Source organism: Heptranchias perlo, chromosome 28 (assembly GCF_035084215.1).
Source record: "Heptranchias perlo isolate sHepPer1 chromosome 28, sHepPer1.hap1, whole genome shotgun sequence".
Taxonomy (NCBI): Eukaryota; Metazoa; Chordata; class Chondrichthyes; order Hexanchiformes; family Hexanchidae; genus Heptranchias; species Heptranchias perlo.
This window is the reverse complement of record NC_090352.1, coordinates 37980299-38002583: the sequence shown is the minus strand read 5'-3', so window position 1 is coordinate 38002583 and position 22285 is coordinate 37980299. Positions and strand designations below refer to the sequence as shown.

Genomic DNA, 22285 nt, shown 5'->3' with positions numbered 1-22285 from the left:
TAATGCACTTATAACTAGCCACTCGTTGCCCCAGCTGAGATCAGCAGACACTGGGAATTGAACCTGAAACCCTCAGGTCTGTATGGTCTTGGTATAACACCGCACAGCCTATTTACCCACTCTGCCTCAGGGTGCTCAGCAATTTTATTCTATCCATTCTCACCGACACAATAGCCTAAGTAATTCTTTATCATTGCCAATAGACATTATAAAGTAAGTGTGAAATCAGTATGTTGCAGTCCTGAAAGTTGGGTCAGTTAGCTTGTTACCCTTCCTCAGTTAAAATTAGAAACAATTTTACAACACCAAGTTATAGTCCAGCAATTTTATTTTAAATTCACAAGCTTTCGGAGGCTACCTCCTTCCTCAGGTGAACGATGCGGAAATTAGAGTTGCAGCACTCCACATTTAAACCTATAGGAGCATCCTTTTATTTGTACATTTCAGTACACCACAATTTCTATCTGTTGGAAGTTTTTAATTGCTGTTTTTGTTTTGATTACACAACCTAACACTTTTATATTTGATTTTACATAAAGGACATGGATTTTTAGATTGGCCTGATTACATATGATTTTTGTTTGGATGCCATTTTTCCATTTTGTGAATAGGTAATGGCAGATAGCCCTTCCTTTTCCCAGAGCCTGGCATCTTCAATTGACAGCTAATATTGGACAAATCTGTTTCTAGTTTTTGCTGATGGGTGTGAGGAGTTCAGGTCAGTCTAACCTGTAGTCACCACCAATTATCCATCATACATTTCAACATTCAATTAATTTCTGAAATGTTTTTTTCCCTCTTCTGTGAATTACATGGAACCCCTGCTACAGACTAGCAGTAAAATAACCAGTGAAAAGAAGCAAAGCTACAAATACTGAAAATACAAAAAGTGCTGGAATTATGCAGATTTTAGCATCTAAAAAGGGAACAGATAGACTAATATTTCAGGTGGAGGCCCTTCAGAATTAGTCTGTTGCATTCTACAACATTCATACTTTCAACGGATTATCTGGCCATTTATCTCATTGCTGTTTGTGGGATCTTGCTGCCGCATTTGCCCACAAAAAAAAAGTGACCACCCTTCAAAATAAAAAGTAATTCACTGGCTGTTACAGCCCTTTGGAAAGTCCCAAGGACTTCAAAGGAGCTATTTCAGTGCAAGTTTCTTACTTACTTTCTTTTGTTATTCTATTCAGTGGCTTTTAAAAGAAAATCACGGCCTAAAATCCCAAACCATGCCGAAAACTAGATTGCCAAAACACCGCGTGCTAATGTAGTGACCAATCTGTAGCCGTGGCCCATGAAATGGTGGCAATGTTGAGCCTTGTTACTTGTGTGCGAGCTCGTGAAAAGAAATTTTAGAATAATGCGTCTATGCTTGCAGTCAGCCTGGAGGTGCTCTTTTGTTTTTACTGCATTTCTCTCAAAAATAAACAGTGTTAAGAATTCAATTCTCCCCACCCCATAATGGGAGGAGCTGGCAGTGAAAGGGGTTCTGTGCGTGTTTTTTTACAAAAAAAAAACTTTTTGATCTCTGTCGGGTTGTTGTGATCATTTTCTGTCATCCCAGGTCAGAGCTTCTCTCCAGGGGGGTGAACGTTGAATTTGGACACCAGTTATTCTAATAGATGAAACACACAGCTGGAGCACTAAACCGGCTGATGGCAGGTGACAACAACACGACACCACGTTGCACATAACTTTTTCCTTCACTTTCTTTCTCGTAATGCCAGCTTTTGACCTGTTGCTTTTTTTTTCTTCTGTGTGAGTGAGGACCCAAACACATGCACCTGCTCAGCTACAATGGGCTTCCTGTTTTCCACTACGATTTGTTTGATCACTGCTTTGCTAGAAAGTCAATTGTAGCTCGTGAATCAGAGTGGGTGAAGTGCACCAAAAATGTGCATTGCTGCAGTACGCCAAAATCCCCACATTGTTTCTACAATTTAGCAGCAAGAAAATAGATGGCCTGCACAGTTTGCACACAGTGGTGGTGCTGAACGTTCATGCCATTCCCTCATGCACTGTTTGTGCACTGTATGTGCTGATGGTGGACAGAGGGATCAGAGCACGCCTTTTCCTCCAGGCTCGAATCCAATCACCTGCTAGATTTAAGGGTGCCTATGTAAGATGGGCTTGGGCATTCTCAACCTGCTTCCTCATTCCCCATATTCAGCACAAAATTCTATTGAATTGCCAGTCTTGCTCAGAGGTGCCCATAATATGGAAAGTGGAAATCCCACACCAGCACAGAAGGAGATGCCACACTGAGGGTGAAGCTTAAAAGACTCTACTGGAGCAGCATAGAGGGAGTTTTACTCCTGCACCTATTGAGAGCTTAATGCTAACACACAACCCAAAAAAATTTGGAAATAAATGTTTGTTTCTATGAAATGACTCATTGCCTTGCTCACACAATGTAGGGATACCCCATGCCATCAGAAAATACTAATTGCAATATGTGGCATACAGTAGGAGCTGTTTCAGGAGTGACATAATGGCCCTCAAGCACAAGGAACTGCATTCACCTGAAATGCATTGAATTCTTATTGGGAGCAGTGCAAAATTGAATGTGCCCTTCATGACTTGCACCTTAGTCATGAGAGGCAAATGTATATTCTGTTCGTGTCACACGTAATGGTTTAATTCTAGGCTAATTGTTGGAAGGCTTGCCCGTTACATTCTCAGAGTAGGACACAATTGTTTCAGCAACTTGATAAATATTGATAGTTTATATTAAACAGATGGCTGGGATAGCCCAGCAACTTGGAATCTTGATATAAAAAAGTGGTTGCCCTGGCTTTGCTGGGGAGGAAGTTCATTAAAATAGATTCTTGAAGAGCTGCTATAGAGGCAAACCCGAGGGGGTACCAGGCCATACTGACTAGGAAAAGCCCATGATTGATTCCCTGGTCTGCTGAGTCACCTGATCTCCATGCTCTTGGGTTAAGGAGGTGAAAATTGCACAGGCTTTCTTGCTCCTGATCACTAACCAGTGAACCTTGCTGGAAGTGTCTACATCGGGTGAAGGGTGGATTCGGCCATGGTGCCAAAATTCACTGCGCAGGTTCACAAATGAATAAATCACTACTTTAATATGGTACCAGAGGATGCCTAGTGCCAGTGTCCATACCTTTTGGTGGGGACTTGGAGGGAGAGGAAAAAACTTTTTGAAAGAAACTATTTTTTTCCATTTCCAGGCATTAAATTACTACAGTGCTAATAATGACATTACAATAATTTGAGCAGCCTTGCATTTACCTGCACAGCAGTGGCAGTTTAGGTCTTTGTGATGTCATGAGAGGATTTTTCTTGTGATTTGTGTTGCGTCCGAAAGGGAATGAAATTTGGAAACTGTAAATGTGCATCGAATGACCTTTTTAAATTTCCAGATGTGCAGTCGATGGGGCGAAATCACTGCTTTGTAGTCATCCCTTGATCTTGTAGTTGATGCTTTTAAACTGCTGGTCCTAATAAATTCTTGTGTGTGAATTCCTCATTTGTGTCATGATATAGTTGCAATCTAGTGAAAACTGTATTTTATTCCTGTAGGCTCCAGACTTTTTAAAATGGCCTCCTTCCGTGCTGTAACCTTTCTATGAAACAGGACAGCTGCGAAACCCAGAAACGGTCCGGGGATAATTTTTGGGGATTTATCACATTTCAAGTGAATGCAGTTCCCTTTTTAACACTGTGATAAATAGCAGCATTCCTGTTGCAGTATACAACTGTTAGCCTGTACATTTCTCTAATCCAAATAAAACTGTCCTATTTATCAATGCTTAATGTCGAGTGGTGTGAAGCTTGAGAATTGTGTGGACAAAAATAACTGGATCAACTTCAGTATATCTGCAATTGGCCGCTGTTTCACAATGCTCCGGATACTGAGCTCAAATTCTAGGAACACTTCCAAAAAAAAAAGTAAATCTCCATACATTGTAACCTAAAATTACAGAAGCCATGGAGCGAGTTGAAATGGTGTAACGTTCTCTGGAGGTACAAGTGGTGCCCAAGTAAATCCCACCAGGTTCACCCTTCTGTTTTATGGCCTCATCTGAACCCCTTAATCATGTCACCTACTATCAGGTACCCGTTAAAGAATTTCTTGATGTTTTGGGTAAGTTGGATTCCGTTCTTACTCCTGCCTTCATTACTATGTAGAAATATTTTTCCCAGATGTATCTGACTCCACTCAAGTTGGTTGTGAAAACCATACTGAAAAAGATTATGTACGACAATGAGAATAAAGCTGCAACCCTTATTTTATTCTGTCACAGTTCCCAGTGGCCATACAGTTAGTGAATTGTTTCCAGATTTGGAAAGACTTTATTTTACCAAAAAAATCTACAGTAAGTCTACCTCATGTAAGGGAAGAGGATGCAACATTTTATTGACCTACTAGAATCAAAAGTTTCTAATTTGACAACAGAAACGGACTCCTGTTCCCTGCATGATTGTTTTTACCATGAGCCATTTACAACAGCAATAATAGAGCTGGCCTGAGTTGTGTTTATTCAATTCCCTGGCCTAGAAACCTGAGGAAGTGTTGGTGTAATATGACCCTGGGCTAGAAGATATAGATTGAAATACAAAATGTTTAATCAGTAGGTGGAGGCAACTGAAAAATATTTTGCAAGGCATTTTCCGTGGCTTATGACTTAATCACTTCGTGTGATTGATTACCCAATTGTAGATTGCTGTAAAGTTTCCTTGTGCCAAGCGACACATCCCAAACTGGGAGCTTACACAAAAGATGGGAAACAGTCGACCTTCAGTTCCCTCAGAGCGTGTTCTGAATAAACAGTAACTCTTGCTGTAACACTTCAAAAGTATCACAGACCTTTTTATTTGATCCCTCAAAGTACAGAACATCCCCTTGGCCGGCACAATCGAGTGGCAGGACACTGTTCTCGCCTGCAATCTTTCCACATGGTTAGTTTCCCAATCTCAACTGGCCTGATGAGGCAACTGCTGCGCCACCCGCTCCCATGGAAGAGGAAGAGAACATTCGAGATCCAATCCATACTGCTGCGACTTGGCACCTTCTGAAGACTGATAATGAGGGGCTGGTATCCTCTCGACTGTTCAAATGATGGGTGGCTCCAGAGAAACCAAATACAGGGGACAAAGCAGGAAATGTTTCATTTTTTTTGTTTCAATTTTGTTTAAAACCTTTACTATACTGGAGTTTAATGTTGCTCACATCATAACATTACATAGAAACAGGAGTGGGCCATTCAGCCCCTCTAGTCTGTTCTGCCATTTAATTAGATCGTGGCTGATCTGTAGCTTAACTCCATTTACCTGCCTTGGTTCTATAACCCTTAATGCCCTTGCCTAACAAAAATCTATCAATCTCAGTATTGAAATTTTCAATTGACACCCTCCATCCTCAACAGCTTTGTGGGGCAGAGTGTTCCAGATTGCCACTACCCTTTGTGTGGGGAAGTGCTTCCTGATATCTCCCCTAGCTGCCTAGTTCGAATTTTAAGGTTATGCCCCCCTTGTTCTGGACGGTGATTATGTCTCTTTTCCCTTGCCCTCCCCCAGTCCGTGATTGGTTTCTTCCCCATACAGTTGCTGTATTTTGTCTCCCCAATGTAGAGGAGACTGCATTGTGTGCAGTGAATACAGTACACTAAATTGAAAGAAGTACAAATAAACTGCTGTTTCACCTGGAAGGAGTGTTTGGGGCCCTGGACAGTGGGAAGGGAGGAGGTGAAGGGGCAGGTGTTGCATCTCTTGCTCTCGCACGGGAAGGTGCCATAGGGAGGAGAGAGAGTGTTGGGGGTGATGGAAGTGTGGACTAGGGTATCACGGAGGGACCAGTTTCTTCCAATCTACATCCGCAACTCTTCTGACCCCCTCTGCTACTTTAACAGTTAACAGTTTCCAGTTCCCTGGCCCTAACCGTCTCCTTTTCACCATGGACGTCCAGTCCCTCTATGCCTCCATCCCCCACCAGGACGGCCTGCGGGCCCTCCGCTTCTTCCTTGAACAGAGGCCCAACCAGTCCCCATCCACCACCATCCTCCTCTGCCTGGCTAACTTGTTCTTATATTGAACAACTTCTCCTTTGACTCCACTCACTTCCTCCAAATAAAAAGTGTTGCTATGAGAACCCGTATGGGTCCTAGCATTCCCCTTCACTGTAGTTTACAGGGCCCTCGACCGTGTCCGTCCTATTTCCTGCACTTCTGCCCTCACCTCTTCCCTTCCCTCCCCTCCCAGAACCATGATAAGGTCCTCCTTGTCCTCACCTTCCACCCCACCAGCCTCCACGTTCAACATATCATCCACCACCTCCGGCGCGATCCCACCACCAAACACTTCTTCCCCTCCCATCCGCTGCACACAGTGCATTTCCTCTATATTGGGGAGACCAAATGCAGACTGGGTGATTGCCTTGCTGAACACCTCCGCTCTGTCCGCAAGCGTGACCCTGACCTGCCGGTCGCTTGCTATTTTAATTCCTCTTCCCACTCCTACTCTGATCTCGCGGTCCTCTGCCTCTTACACTGTTCCTATGAAGCTCAACGTAAGCTCAAGAAACAGCACCTCATCTTTCGATTAGGCACTTCACAATCTGTTGGACTCAACATTGATTTCAATGACTTCAGATCATAACCACAGCTCCCGTTTCTTCGGTCAGCTAGTGCTGGTAATGGTTCTGCTGCTGCCATTTACAGCTACTCCTGATCAATCTTTTGTTTCTTAGCCAGTCACATTACCACCTTCCTTGCCTTGCACCATCATCCCCTTTGTCATTTAATCACTCGTGCCCTCTATCCGATCACAGACCTTTCCTTTTGTTCTTTCTTCCCCACCCCTTCCTCCCTCTCTTTTCCCCCCCACCCCACCTTTCCCTGACTCTGTACACACTTTAAAAACTTTAACTCTTTTAACATCTTCCAGTTCTGAGGCCAGGCCTTTGACCTGAAACGTTAACTCTGTTTCTTTCTCCACAGATGCTGCCAGATTTGTTGAGCTCCAGCATTTTCTGTTTTTATTTCCGATTTCCAGCATTATTTTGCTTTTGAATAGTTGAACTAAACAGACCAATAAGGTCAATCAAAAGACGCTGTTATGTTTTTCTCCAGATTTTTTTTTCAAACTATTCGTAGCTTCACACCACTTTGTGTTTGACAGTGTATCGTTATGTTTGTTGTATCTTCAAATTTTTATTTCTTGCTGGTAATTGGCCTCCGACTTCAAAATGCAGCCAATCCTCCAGCATTTTACTTGCATGCTGTTAACAGGACACCACCAGGTCATCAGAAATCGAAGCCAGCAGGATCCAGTGTCCCTGTCATTGAATTAGGGCGGTTGCTGCAAGCACAGACACTGAGTTTCTTGTCTTCAGTCAGGGAGTTTCCAGGAAAGCAGACCTCACCTCCAACTCTTGATATGATTTGTGTTTTCCCAGCACAATAAACGAAAATACCATCTAAAAACTTTCAGGTTGCCCCTCATTTCAAAGCAGATAACCTTTTGAGAACTGAAAGCCCTTTGCAGCTGTCAAATGTTTCTCACTTTATGTATAGTGATGTAAAACTGACTTTATAGGCTTTCTACTTCGCTATTAGGAAGTGGCCATACGAAAGTGTATAAATCATGCACCCCACACCCCAGGACAGTTGATGCTCGATATTACTGGAATATCGACTCTCCCGTGGAATCTTCAGACTTAACTGCAGGTATAGCGAACAAAAAGTAAATCATGGTTCCTGTTCCGGTGTGGGGAAAGTAAGTGAAGTATTTGGCTCCCAAAGTGCTATTGGAGTTCTCAAAGGGTTAAATCACTTCAAGCACCCATAGAAAAATATGAATTGATTTACTTAATGTCTCTGGGAGTTGGATTTCTCGTGCTTTGTTCTGATAATTGCTCTGACTGAATATGTGCTGTCCCACCTCCTTCCCCCATGCTCCTGCTGCATAGACTACCTCTGGAGATCATGACCGTCGTCTGTCAGTGTGAGGATATAGAAACCATTGAGGGGGTCCCTGTATATGTTACAGGGGTTGCACAGGTAACTTGTTCTTAACCTTGCTCTATTTCTTGTCTCTTTTTTTCCCTCTCTCTCTCTCTGCCCCACAACCCCAATTTCCCCCTCCCTTCTTCCCTCCCCCCCCCCCCCCCCACCCCACCAGCAGCAAATGAATGTTGACCTCTACTGCAGCACCTTCACCGCTTTATCCCCCAGCTTCACGGCCAAGTGGCATGGCCTGTAGCGCTGTAGGTATCGCACAGAAAGGAAACGGATTAAACCAAACCAAGAGGGGAGGGGGAGAAAGGGGGAAGGAATAGGTCGATTCAAATTTTAGCTAAAGACAGACCAAAATGGGTGAACGTTGGGTGTGTTCCCCCATCCCCCATCTGAAGGACGGGAATGTCTGGTGCTCTTCTGAACAAACTGTGCTTCTGGGAATTGATTACCAGTTGAAGTTCGCAAATGGACAGTCCCAATTGTTTAAAGTCTTAAATTATGAAATGCATCTGCTGCTATGTTGGCCAACAGAACTCCTTTTTGAAGAAAAGTTGCAACCTTCCCCACCAGATTCTGGGGATTGATTTGGTGTCATGAATTTTTGAGTGTCCTGAATTATAAGCCACATTGTATGTTCTTAAAAATGGCTCGTTCTTTGTGAAAACTTGTGTGTAATACATAATTGCATAAAATGGTTGCTGTAGCAACTTCACCAGAAGGAGTTCTAATTAAGTGGATTCGTCTACACTGAAGACCTCATAAAAGGTGCCTCTCGAGACCCATGCAATGATTTACATTGATATCAATTAATTCATTTAGCTTGGCTTTTTTTGGAGCACTGTACAGTACCTCTGGTTGTGGTTCAATGGTGAGAGGTGAAAGGATTGGAAGAAAAAGGAAGTGAGGCTTGAGGCCTGTCATGTGACCTGGAATTTGCGAGTGTTTTACGTTTTTCACAGGATTTCCCTTGAGATTATGACGCTTCAGCCCAAGTGTGAGGATGTAGAGACCGCAGAGGGGGTAGCACTAACTGTCACAGGGGTCGCTCAGGTAAATAACCCCACAATCCCAAAAAAAAAAATCTGATTTCAAAAACTCTTTGCAGCCTGAGTCTGTCAAAAGGCACAAAAAACTTACTAATGCTTTTGCTTATCTTAACAAAACAGTAGGAGGGCACTTATTCTGTAATTTTATATGAATAACATTCAAGGGTGGAAAATTTGTTTTAACAGGACCTGACTGTGATAACATTCAGGGTCATGGCCATTCATTTTTTTCAAGGGCCCACCATATATTGGAATGCCATGTTTCTCACACTGAGCGGCACTCAACTGTGTCAGTGTTGAAGCTTCTAGTGGCATAAGCCACCAGACCCATGGAAAGTACCATTATAAAATCCCTAGGGCCTCTGCAATAAATTGTAGATCAAACAGTCACAACAAAATGAAATGTCACATACGTACAGTTTTTCACCCCTGAATGTTAGTGGTGATCTGATTGTTCATTTTGGAACCGTGGGAACATTTTCTGTAACGTTCAATTAACTTTGCAGGCTTTGATGATTTTTTTTGTTGACCTGCGTTTCTATTCTGCCTCAACCGGGTAAATGGAACTGCATGACCTTAAGATGAAAGGCATTCTCCCTGGTTTGAACTCATACAGTGGGAAGTCGCAAGCATCCTGAGTTCACTTAGTGTCTCCTATTGGGACACCAACCTTTCACGGTACAGCATGTGCCTATATGCACTGTAACTACCAACTAACTACCTGTGATTCCAGTGGACATTTTTGGCAATAAACATGCAAAATTTTGGGAGCTAATGAACTGCATTATTCACTGGTAAACTGTTTTTGAATTTTAAAAAAGCATATGGGATCCTTGACATTATAAATAGACGCATTGAGTACAAAAGCATGGAAGTTATGCTCAACCTTTATAAATCACTGGTTAGGCCACAGCTAGAGTATTGTGTCCAATTCTGGGCACCAGGATAGTAGTAGCATGTGTGTATTACATCTGAATATAATGCAAATAATGAATTTAACGTTGGATCTCGTGATATAACCACTGATTATTCCATGTACCTCTACCAGGAATGAAATGATATTTCAGTATACCACCATCTATAAATCTCCAGTTTTGATTTGACTCCTTCATCCCACTGTAATAACACTTAAACTAGGATGATTGACAGCGAAGGATCTGAAATTAGGCTTTTCTTTATGCTTCAAGCCCTAGGAATTAAATGAATTTCTCAATGTTGTGAGCATAATCTGTCGGTAATGCGGTGAAGCCCTTTTCATAATGAATTTTAATTTCCTGCAACAGAATCACTAGATCAGGGACTGCAGGTTAAAGCTATTTGAGGCAGACTGAAAAGGCAGAGCTAGACTAACTTTTATGGAAGAAACAAGAAGAGAAAAATTGCATGGGGGAAAAGAATCTGAACACAAACTCTTTGACGTAGTGACCAAAGAAAAGGTGCAAGATGAATTGGTTGGAAAAACTATAAAAGAAAATTGAGTTTAGCTAACAATGGGAAATTAATGTTGAAATCTTCACCGTAAGTGGGTAGTTTCATGATCCGAGTGTATTTTTTTTTGAACAGTTGGGTGTCTGGTACAAGGAAGCCTTGAAACTACAAACTAAGCTGCAGAGAATTCGGCTTAAGTAGAGTCTTTGTTTGGTCGATGTGGAGTGCAGCCATTGTCCCTCTAGGTACACCCACCACGTCTTCAAGTCCAGAGAGCTTAGATGCAGTTTGGCTTAGGGACCCCCATATGTGCACAGGGTTACTGCTGGAGTTTAATTAGCTAAAACAGTGCAGCCCATCGGCATTATTCAATAATGAGCTATTAAAAATACATATGGGATCCTTGGCTTTATAAATAGTGGCATAAGAGTACAAAAGCACAAAAGTCATGCTAAACCTTTATATATCACTGGTTAGGCCCCAGCTAGTGTTAGCTGTGACTCGGTAGCACTCTCGCCTCGGAATCAGAAGGTTACAGGTTCAAGTCCCGTTCCAGAAACATGAGCCCATGATCCTGGCTGACACTTCTGTGTAGTACTGAGGGAATGCTGCATGGTCGGAGGTGCCGACTTTGTGATGAGACGTTAAACCAAGGCCCTGTCTGCCCTCTCGGGTAAATGATGCCATGGCTCTGTTTCGGAGAAGAGCCGGGGAGTTATGCCCGGTATCCTGGCCAATATTTGTTCCACAGTCAACACCACTTAAACAGATGATCTGGTCATTATCACATTGCTGTTTGTGGGATATTGTTGTTTGCAAATTGGCTGCTGCGTTTCCCTAGATTACAACAGTGACTACACTTCAAAAGTACTTCGTTGACTGTGAAGTGCTTGGGGCATCCTGAGGTCATGAAAATTTATGTGGAGGATGGGAGGTCAGCCAAGCTGGATAATAGAGGATAGTCGAGTCTGGAGGTGAAAAAACCATGGAAGAGGGTTTCAGTGGCAATTGGGCTGGTGTGGAGGTGGGTGATGTTACGGAGGGAGAAGTGGTTATGGAGTTAAAAGCGCAGGGTCAAGTAGGACGTCAAGATTGTGAGCAGTGTTGTTCAACTTGAAATAGTGGCTCGGGAGTGGAATGAAATTGGTGGCCAGGGCATGGAGTTTGTGACAGAGGTTGAAGACAATGGCTTCAGTCTTCCCAATGTTTAACTGGAGGAAACTGCAGCTCATCTGAGACTGGATGTCAGACAAGCAGTCAGACAACATAGAAGCAGTGGAGGGGTCGAGAGAGGTGGTGGAGAGGTAGAGCTGGGTGTCATCAGTGTACTTGTAGGAGCTGACCCGGTGTCGCTGATAGGCAGCATGTAGCTGAGGAAGAGGATCTTTGGGGGACTCCAGAGCTAGCGGCGCGGAGATGAGTGAGATTTGCTCAGCCACCTCTTGATGTGTGGCTGAGATGAGGTAAGCGGAGTGGGGAAATTGATCCTGTGTCCCAACACCCCATAAGCAGGTTTTGATGCAACTATCAATAGTATTTTAAAAACTTGCCGCATATAGGAATTATGGCTTAAAGAATGTGAGGCTGCAGAACATGATCTATGGATTGCTTTCAGCCATTTTCAGTGTTGCTATAATTGCACTGTGACTGTGAGGCAACTTCCAGTGTGACCTAAATCATTTTCTTTGAACAGTTTGCAGTGACAGGAATTCCCATGGCTAAGTTCATTGTTCTGCTAACCATATTTATTTTCCAATTGTATGTTCAAAGCTTCAAACTTGAACAAATTGATGCTCTCCCTATTTGTGATAGAATTAAAATCCAAGAATGGTGTGTTTGGATAGGGGAAATCTTAAATCTGGAGGAGAGGGTAGGGCACTTGCCCCCGATTGTAAACTGAAGAGTGCAACGAGGCTCTGATTGTGAGTCGGGCATGAAAACTTAGGAACATAGGAACAGGAGAAGGCCATTTAGCCCCTCGAGCCTGTTCCACCATTCAATGAGATCATGGCTGATCTGTGACCTAACTCTATATACCTGCCGTAGCCCCATATCCCTTAGATTTTTGTTAACCAAAAGGTGTTATCAGTCTCAGATTTAAAATTAACAATTGAGCTAGCATCAACTGTCCTTTGCGGAAGAGTGTTCCAAAGTTCTACCACCCTTTGCGTGTAGAAGCATTTCTTAACTTCACTGCTGAAAGCCCTGGCTCTAATTTTTAGGCTGTAACCCCTAGTCCTAGACTCCCCAACCAGCGGAAATAGTTTCTCTCTATCTACCCTATCAGTTCCCCTTAATATCTTGAAAACTTTGATCAAATCACCCCTTAATCTTCTAAATAGTTTGTGTAATTTCTCCTCGTAATTTAACCCTTAGATCCAGTATCATTCTCGTAAATCTACACTGCACTCCTTCCAAGGCCAATATATCCTTCCTGCAGTGCGGTGCCCAGAACTGAACACAAGTGTATCTAACCAGGGCTTTATATACTGTAGTATAACTTCCAGCCCCTTGTATTCTAGTCCTCTAGATATAAAGGCCAGCATTCCATTAGTCTTTTTGATTGATTACTTTCTATACCTGTCAATGACATTTTAATCGGTGTACATGGACCCCTAACTCTCTTTGGACCCCCATGTTTCGAGCTTTTCACCATCTATCCTTTTTAGGTCCAAGATGGATGACCTCACATTTGCCATAGTTTTGCCCATTCACTTAATCTATTATCTCTGTAATGTTATGCTTCCATCTGCACTGCTTGCAATGCTGCCTATTTTTGTGTCATCAGCAAACTTGAATAAGTGGCTCTCTATCCCATCATCTAAGTCGTTATCCCATGCTAGCTTGAGGTTTTGTTGTAAGCCTACCTGCAGCCATCTCTTTGCTTTGCGGATTCATCATAGGGGAGTTTTGTGAGGTTTTTTTAAACCTAACCATGATGGAGGGGACCACCTGCTGTGGTACTGAGCCGTACAGGCCAGAGGGTTCAAGGTTTGGAATCCTGTCGAGCGAGGATGGTGGTTGAGATATCGTCTACTCGTTAATTTTAAATTGATTATATCACATTATCTGTTAATTCCATTTTTAAAATTTAAATTGCTTAATTCAAACTACTGTATATAATTTTTTTTCCTTTTAAATAAAAGTTGGATTTTGAATTAGCAGAAGACGACTATTGGCCTCCGGATCTGTAGGTTAGAAAGTGGAGGGAAGTCAGCAAGAAGCTCACACTGCTCATTGCAACATAGTGACCGTGCTGCAAAGAGCATGTTATGAATGTTGGGATGAGGACAGCATTTGGCTCAACTGTGATGTTCTCCAGAGTCAAATAGCCTGCTGAGACCCACTGGCTGACTCACACATGAAGCATGAGAGTTTGGGCAAGGCACAGAATAGTTGCACCTGGATCTCAGTAAGCATCGGTGCTTTCAGGAGAAAAGCAGGGAGGGGGAAGATATTAAGCAATCACAAGACTACTGTTAAAAGTTCAAGATATTTCCATTTATCGTGTCTACAGTGTTTAGTTTTTAGTTTCAGCCCTTCAAAGAGTGTGATTGACAATTTGGAACATAAGAAAATCCATCACAGTTTTCTCAGTTTTTGAGATTCATATTGAGCATTAATTAAAGTGCCAATTCTTCTCTCATCTACATAATTTGCATAAGTGGTTGCACTAATTAGCGTAGGTGGCTAGATTTGTAAGGTGTATTTGTGCTCAGTGAAGAGTACATTTATTTTTATTTTGAGGAGGAGGACTTGTCCCATTTGGGGAAAACCACCAGATTATGGTTTTCCCCTTCTGCCCCCTTGGACTGCCCTGTGTCACCACCTTGTTGATGCACCTATTGGGCTTGGATATGGGAGTTGGAGCTGATAGATAGGACAAAATGTTTATAATGGTTACAACACACCGTCTGCTCCATTGGACCCTGAGCCATGTATCCTGGTGGGTTGTAAGGTGCATTTATGTTGCTCAGTTGTTAATCTGCTGTCTAGGGAGAGTGACATCTGTAATCCCTGCTCCCCCTTTTAAAGTTGGCTGCCTGTCATGCTGGTCTAATGGCATGTAAGTAAACCCCCATCTTTGTGGGTCGAGTGTGGGAATGTTTATGAAGTGCAGCTGGCAGGAGGGAGACCTGTGTGTTTCCTGTGCCGCTACCTAATCTAGAAGTGCCTATTTTTTCATGTGGCATAGAAGGACTGAACAGTTAATCTTTAAGTAAGACTAAAATTGTATTTTTATTTGGAAAATTTCTCTAACCAAATAGAAAATATCCATAAACATTACAAGCCACAGCTTTCAATACTGTGAAAGAGACCGTCCATTAGCAGATCCTCTCTATTAAAAAGGGTATGAAGCTAAGAAAGTCTGCAGCAAGGAAAAGCCATTTGCCCCATCAAGCCCAATCCATGTATGATTCTGTCATAGATTCCCTCCCTATCCCACACTGGATCACCTCCTGTTGATCCCCTACTTCAATTAACATATATGTTCCTTCCCCTGGGAGAAAAAAATAAATGCAGGGCATTGCTGTGGAGACCTATTAGTTCGATGTAGAGATAATTGCTCACTGTTCCTTGCATTAGCATCTGTGCTGAGGTTCCCCTTTCATTTTTTAAAATTAGCTCCTGGATATTATCAAAGATAGCCTTTTCCCTTCAGTATTTGCTTCAATTGAAATAGTTGGGTAGCTGATTTTAGAAAGTCCTAGTCACAAGTATCACTTAGTAGCTGTTGACCATCTGTGCCTGTGACACAAATCGAGCCTCTTGTGAAAGCAGCAGTAGCCTCGAGAAGTTCATAGAATCATACAGCACAGAAGGAGGCCATTTGACCCATTGTGCCTGTGCTGGCTCTTTGATAGAGCTATCCAATAGTCCCACTCCCCTGCCCTTTCCTCTTAGCCCTGCCATTTTCTCCCCCTTAAGTATTTATCCAATTCCCTTTGTTCTCTTAAAATTTTGAGCAGCCAATTCATTTTGGTTGGCACCTACTAACTAGTAGAAGTTTTTACATTGCACTTGTACCACTGTTTCTTGATAAGCCCGTCCCAACTCAGTGGACTACATTACTGAAAGTAAATCCAACAGCACTGGAGACCCGACCTTTCCTGAATCTCCCAATCTGCTCCCTGTTTTCAGCTTAGTAAACATGCTCACCGCGTCAGCATGCTTGTTAATGATGCAAAGTGACACCAAGTATGACACACTGAGTTAGCTCAGCACTTGTTCCCGGCCACAAGTGTTTATTTTAAAGTAAAGATTTTTAAAAATATAATTATCAGAAGAATCTATTATCCAGTACCTTTGCTCTCTGGTAGCCTTCTCTCTGGAGGAGGCTGATTCAGAACGTGGGGAGCTGGCCTCCTCCAACAGGGACTGGAGAGTGGAAGCATAAGCAGTATTTAATCATGGAGAAATGACAGAGTGGTAGTTTTGCTGTTGCTTTCCCAAGACTTGAGGCAAGTCTAAAAGTGCCTGAAGTTACAGCCTCAGTGCCGATTACCTGATCGGGGGACTGAGTGGGTTGAGATTAAAAGAGAAGTGACAGGCACTTATCCCTAGAGTTCCTTCCTGTGCACATCCATTTCAGGGAGCTACAATAAATGAGATGTGGGAGTGACAACAGCCAGAGCTTCCTTTGGAGTTGACTTGCTAAAGTGCACTCCCCCCACTGCATCCAACTCTACCATGCCTGCCCCCTCCAATGGATGCTTGCTGGGTCCCCAAAAATGCAGTGTAAATGATTATTGCAAAATGGGAACTGCAACATGGAACTGCAAAAGACCTAAAGCTCAGAAAGAAACTCTGTGGGTAAGTCAGCTGGTATTGGTATTTCTCAGATTGTGCTGTGATGAGCCCTATGGGTTAGCATCAAACAGTGAGGAAAGTTCCCATAGAGCAACCTCACTGTGTACTTGTGTGAGGGAACAGGATTAATGCATGAATTTCAAATGTAAAGTTTACTCAACCTTAACTTGTCCAAATCTACTGATATCAAAGTCAGAATTCTTCATTAAGGCTGCAGTGATAAGATGTACGATCCTAGCTGAGACTGTTCTCAGTGACTGAACCAGACCATGATGTGAAAGGTCAGGCACATCTTCGAGAGAGGGAGTGAAAATTGCTCGCAGTGATGCTCCAGGCTGTGTTCATGTACCTCCTACTGGCTTATTATGGGACTATATTGCAGATGGCTAGGAGAAGCTCTTTTCCCTGCCTTCTAACTGGGGGAGGGTCTTAATTGAAGAGGAGAAAATTATTCAAAGTCTTGACAGTTCAGGTTTCCAGTTTTAAAGTAGTTGAAGTTGCCCCAATGGTTCAGATAGTTGAGTCAGTTAGTAGCTGAGCCACACAGAATACAAGGTCCCAATTTGATTCCTGTTTTGTGCTGAATTAGTTGATCTCTGATGAGACAATAGTTTGGATGCTACAGTTGTCCTCAGCGTCCCTGCTTTAAGAAGGGGAAAATCAGCCAGGATCCCTGCTCCTGAGTGCCAGCCCCTGCAGGAAAATGTGAATGTAAGTTAAGGACAGGATTGGGCTTGGTTGTGATGCTCACTGTGGTCAAATATCCTAGCGGTGTTTACCGTGTAGGCTTATGCAGAAACAATTGGTCACTTGGGCAGTGTACTGGAGGAGAGTGCCCAGCACCCCTGGCACCATACCCCAGCAGGAGTCCGTGCCTTCAGAAGAAGGGGGTGAAGGAAGGGACAAAATTGGCAAACAAAAGTATTTGATTTTAATTTTCTAAGATGCTTTGTCTCTGCTTCCAAATGGTAAGAGTGTCTCCTTACACAAAGCAGTTTAGAGAATTCAGCCCACAAAATCACAGGCTGTCACAAGAAAATTAATGTGTAGGTGGAATGAGAAGATAGAAAATAGATTAGATCTTTTAAACTCAGATACCCAGGTGTCACATAGTTAAATTTCAATCGTCAACTATTTAAAATTGGGAACAATTAGCACTTTATTATTCAGCGTAAATTGAACCTGGACAACACTTCAGATTTAGATTTCACAGCCTCTGTTACACTCTGTTGACCTCTTCCATTATCCTTTTTCTTCTGAATTTACAGTTCCTGTTTTTGTCTAATACCCCATCTCTGCATGCGCATCACATAACAGGTTGACAGATTGTGCTGTTGCTGCTGTGAAAGGGCTGGTAGAGACTGAAAGGAAAAATGTCTGGATGCTGATCATTAAATTATAGACCACTTTGGAAATACGCTCTGCCATGTTGGAGCGTTGATCCATTTGATTCTGGTTTCCAATAATAGTTTGCAGCCTTGAGTGGGTGTTTTAGATTATCATTCTGGCATGAATCATTCCCCCATATTGAGGTGTACAGCGATCAATACTTTACATTGTAGCATGTGCGATGTGATCAATTTGCATCTCAAAGCGGAAGAGTTTATGGAAAATTATAATTTCTTGCCAACACAGCACTTGACTGATCTTTGATTGCCCATAAATATCAGTCAAAATACAGCCACGAACCAACTCCAAAATGGCAGATCACTGACTGAGAATGTTGGCTGCAGGATAACCCATACCATGCTTGCTGCTATGTTAAAGCACTGAAGGTAGAGATAGGCAGTGACACAAGGATTGAAATACCAGAGGGGAGAAAAGGCTGGGATAAAGAGAGCACCCAAACTAAAATACGAAAATGGCATTTTTCAAAAGCATTGCCAACACAAAACTCTTGTTTCTTACCTCATAAACATCTTTCACTTTAGGCTTATTGTGATTATTTTTTCCCGCCTCTATTTTCCTTCTTGTCTCTGCTTCTGCCCACCTTAAAAGTTTTTGAATATAAAAGGGATGACCTCAGGAAATGGGGTGAATGCTCATCCAAAATGGTTTTGTTTGCTTGTTGATTTTGTGCTTTAGGATTGCACTGTTGTCATTTATTCTGTGTGCAGGAGTGGTTTGTGGGCCGTTGTCATACCTGTGGCCTGTGATCTGTATGATATCTCTGCACTCGTGATGTGATAAGGTTTTAAGGCCATTTTACACGTTTGCTTTTGGCTCCTCCTAATGGCTTTGTGAATATACTTACTGTGTGGAGGAAGATCCTGGATGCCCGCCTGGTGTCGCTGTAAGCTGAGCCAGCAATCGGGGGTACTACTCTTGTCGACCTCCTACGGCTGGGGGTGTGGTAAATAATCCAGAGCCCCCACCCCCCTTCCTGGTCACTGCTATTGGAAAGTCCAGGTGTGTAAACATCAAGTGAGGGCAGGGTCGGGTTCTAATGTGATGCTACAGGGGTCAAACAGTGTCCCAAAACTTGCTGTTTGAGCTCACGTTATGGGTAGCTACGTGGCAAGGTAGTGGAGGCCTGCCAGTGGCATGAATCAGCAAAAGAAGAGTATGGGAAAAATTTTGGCTGAGGGGGAGGGAAAGAGAAGTGTGTCCCACTGTGAGGTCTGTTAAATATCTCCACTTGTGATGCTGATCCGAATGCATTTTCTATTCTTCCAGTGGTGATTCCTGTATAATCCAAATTGCTGATTATAGAATTTGATACACATGATAAAATAAAACTTCCATTAATTTTTATTATCTTGTCCTGGATGTCTTGCGCATTGTACGATTAATGACACAATGCATCTCCAGATGAGTGCCAAGTGATCCAGATGATTGCCTGGAAGTTAATTGTACCTTTAGAGTTGGTCCAATTTTGTCATTTTTTTTTCTTCCCCCAAATTTTTAATTTCCTTCTGTTGATGTGCAATGCTCCTTGAATCAGGACAAGCAAGTAACCGGATTCCAGGCCAGAATTGACTAGGTGTAAATGGTAGAAATATTTTAATTGTATTATTTTGTATTTACATTCAAAACTCTTCAACTTAAGAACACGTTAGAAGAAAGTAAACTAAGCAGGGTGGTCAAACCTCTTGCTCCTTCTTCCTTTTCACTGCAGCTCTCATTTATCTGTAGCCAAGTGATTATAGATCAACAACAACTTGCATTTATAAAAGTGCCTTTAATGTAGTAAAATGTCCCAAAACCCTTCACAGGAGTGATTATCAAACAAAATTTGACAGAGCCACATAAAGAAATATTGGGACAGGTGACCAAAAGCTTGGTCAAAGAGGTTGTTTTTAAGGAGTCTCTTGAAGGAGGAGAGAGAAGCAGAGAGGTTTAGGGAGGGAATTCCAGAGCTCAGGGCCTAGGCAGCAGAAGGCATGGCCGCCAGTGGTGAAGCGATGAAAATTGGGGATGCGCAAAAGGCCAAAATTGGAGGAGCGCAGAGATCTGAGGGTTGTAGGGCTGGAGGAGGTTACAGAGATAGGGAGGGGTGAGGCCAAGGAGGGATTTGAAAGCAAGGATGAGAACTTTAAAATCGAGGTGTTGCCAGACTGGGAGCCAATGTAGGTCAGCGAGCACAAGGATGATGGGTGAACGGGACTTGGTGCAAGTTAGGATACGGGCAACAGAGCTTTGGATGAGCTCAAATTTATGGAGGGTGGAAGGTGGGAGTACGGGCAGGAACACCTGAGCACACTTTCCTAGTTACATGTTGGAAAAGATTTGAGATGCTGTCCTGTGACTGTAAGGATTGTTTTTTTTTAAGGGTTGACTTTTAAAGTAGTTTTCTCCACAGTTAGGCCTCTGCTGATCCGGCTCTGGGACATGTGCCAGAGTGGCCTCGTGATGAGAGCTTCTCCATCGCCCCCCCCACCACCCCCATTCTCTTTCCCCCGTCGTTGAGCCCCTCCTGGTCTCTGCCCTGCATTGTCCCGGTGACGAGGCTGAGATAAGGAATTCAGATTCATATAATCAGCCCGTTTCAAACTGCCTGCAGTCTGGAACTGAATGATCAAATATAAGAACATTTCTATGGAAATTCAAATATCCCCTTATGAAATAGGCCACCCACTTCCCTAACTATCACATCTCAAAACAGCAAAGTGCAAGTGATTCAAAACTAAATTGTGGTTATTGCTGCATAATTTTATCAAAAAATGAAATATTAAACTAATAGTGATGTAAGTTAATTCTAAAGAAAAATGATCTCTTCAACTTAAATCACTAATGAGTGACTGACTAAATCAGCCCAAGTATTGGAGAATTCCAGGGTAAGGGCTTTGAGTGGCTGCCCCTTGAAGTATTTAAATAGGATCAGTTAAAAATGAATGTCAGCAATTAATAGTCAGAGCCAAAGAAATCAAGGCAAGTAAGATCACTCCCTACTCTGGACTCCACCTGCATTGCACCAAGAGTGAAAGCATCAAGCAGGGGCTGCAGCCTCTCCCTATAGGGCAGAGGAGAGAACCTGGCATTGGTGGTGGCTTGGGAAACAGGTAGTGCATCCTGGCAGCATCAGCAGAGGTGTCGCGATCAGCTGGACTGAAAAAAAAAAATGGGCGAATAAAAGATAAATTACGCATTCAAATTTAAGGCCACATGTTTATCATTTCAAAAAAGAACTCACCTGAAAATGTTTGCGTGAGGATTATGGACTGTCTGATCGAAGGTGCCATTGCCTAGTCGTGACCAGGGCAACTGGCAAAGCTTTTATATAGTGGGATCCACAGAAACTGTAGCAAACCCCCTTTCCCTCCCCCCCCCCAGCACCCCCCCCCCAGCATGAACTTGGGGTAAGGGTGGGAAGAAGAGAGGGAAATTTCAGCATAAACTGGGGCTGATGAGGCAAAGAGAGAAATTCCATCATTATCCCAGGGGAGATTAATAAACCAATTTTTAATGATCAGATTTAGCAATCAAAGGTACCAATAAAGATCCAAAGTGGTCCAGAATTTCTCCGGAAGAAATGAGGGGAAGTCCCTGTGATTCTTGTCCCAATCCCCTGCAGTTTCTTAGTGGCCCTATTCGTGACGCGACAGCACGTTCCACTCGAATCCCACTGCTGACAGATAACAGGCACTGGGATCTTCAGTGGCACACACTGTTAAAACTGATATTCTGCAAATGTTTTAGGAAATCTCTGGGGTGTGGGGTGCTCATAATTCAAGCACGTACTCCAAGTTCTAGCACTTGAAAACAATTGTGTTACAGCCACATGTTTGAATCTGATGAGTTGGGATAAATGTGGCGGGCTGATATTTCCCTCTGCAGTTACGAAACATGTCATTCTACTCTGGGTGATCAAAGTCAACGATCATCTGTGATGTACATGAGCAAGATCCAGAAATTTACACTTCGCCAGATTAGAAATGGGATAAAGCCACGTTGAGGGGCCAGTGACTGCTGAATGTTATGGCAGATCTTCTGAGGATTATAACCCAAACGTACCGATGTTCCCTGTAAAGGGAAATGGAATCTGCAAGCTGCAACAGATACTTCAGGCCAACACGCAGTTCTGCTCTGGGGGAGCGGGAGCCCATAGCTGCAGAGAACAGTAGAGTAGTCCTCTTCCTGCACCTGTTAATTTTATGTCTTCTGTACCATTCTTTATGATCCCAATGTAAGCACAGAGATGAGCAAGAACATTATGTTGGCCACAACAAGCATCTGGCATTTATGGGGAATGTCAAATTTTATTTGATCGCTCCTGTGAAGTGCCTTGGAATGTTTTACTACATTAAAGGCGCTATATAAATGCAAATTGTTGTTGTAGTTGTGGATGACTTCAGAATTACCACAGTTTGTATTGGGTGGAAGGAAATCTCCTGGGTGCACAACCCAAGGCCCCAGAGAAGGACACACCAGGGTGCAAAGTTAACATGAAGGTGCTACAGGCCCATTTAGCCATTTATCCACTTAGGCAATTTAAGGTTCTAGCAGGGTACCTAGTTAATGCAGAGGAGTTCCAGCCAGATATGCAGGAGGCTGCTCGGCCCATTATTAGCA

At 42.9% G+C, this 22285-nt stretch overlaps 1 protein-coding gene across 3 annotated transcripts in view; it reads left to right on the top strand.

Moving 5' to 3' along the window:
- LOC137345073 (flotillin-2-like) overlaps positions 1–22285 on the top strand; it is a 99813-nt gene that overhangs the window by 44728 nt on the left and 32800 nt on the right. The window contains exon 3 of one of the 3 annotated variants that reach the window (XM_068008512.1): positions 7940–8030. The exons of 1 other annotated variant lie outside the window; for it this stretch is intronic. In XM_068008512.1, the coding sequence (XP_067864613.1) occupies positions 7940–8030 (91 nt within the window). Of the gene's footprint in view, positions 1–7939; positions 8031–8947; positions 9039–22285 lie in introns of all 3 variants that reach the window. One more of the 3 variants, XM_068008511.1, reaches the window with a different exon arrangement.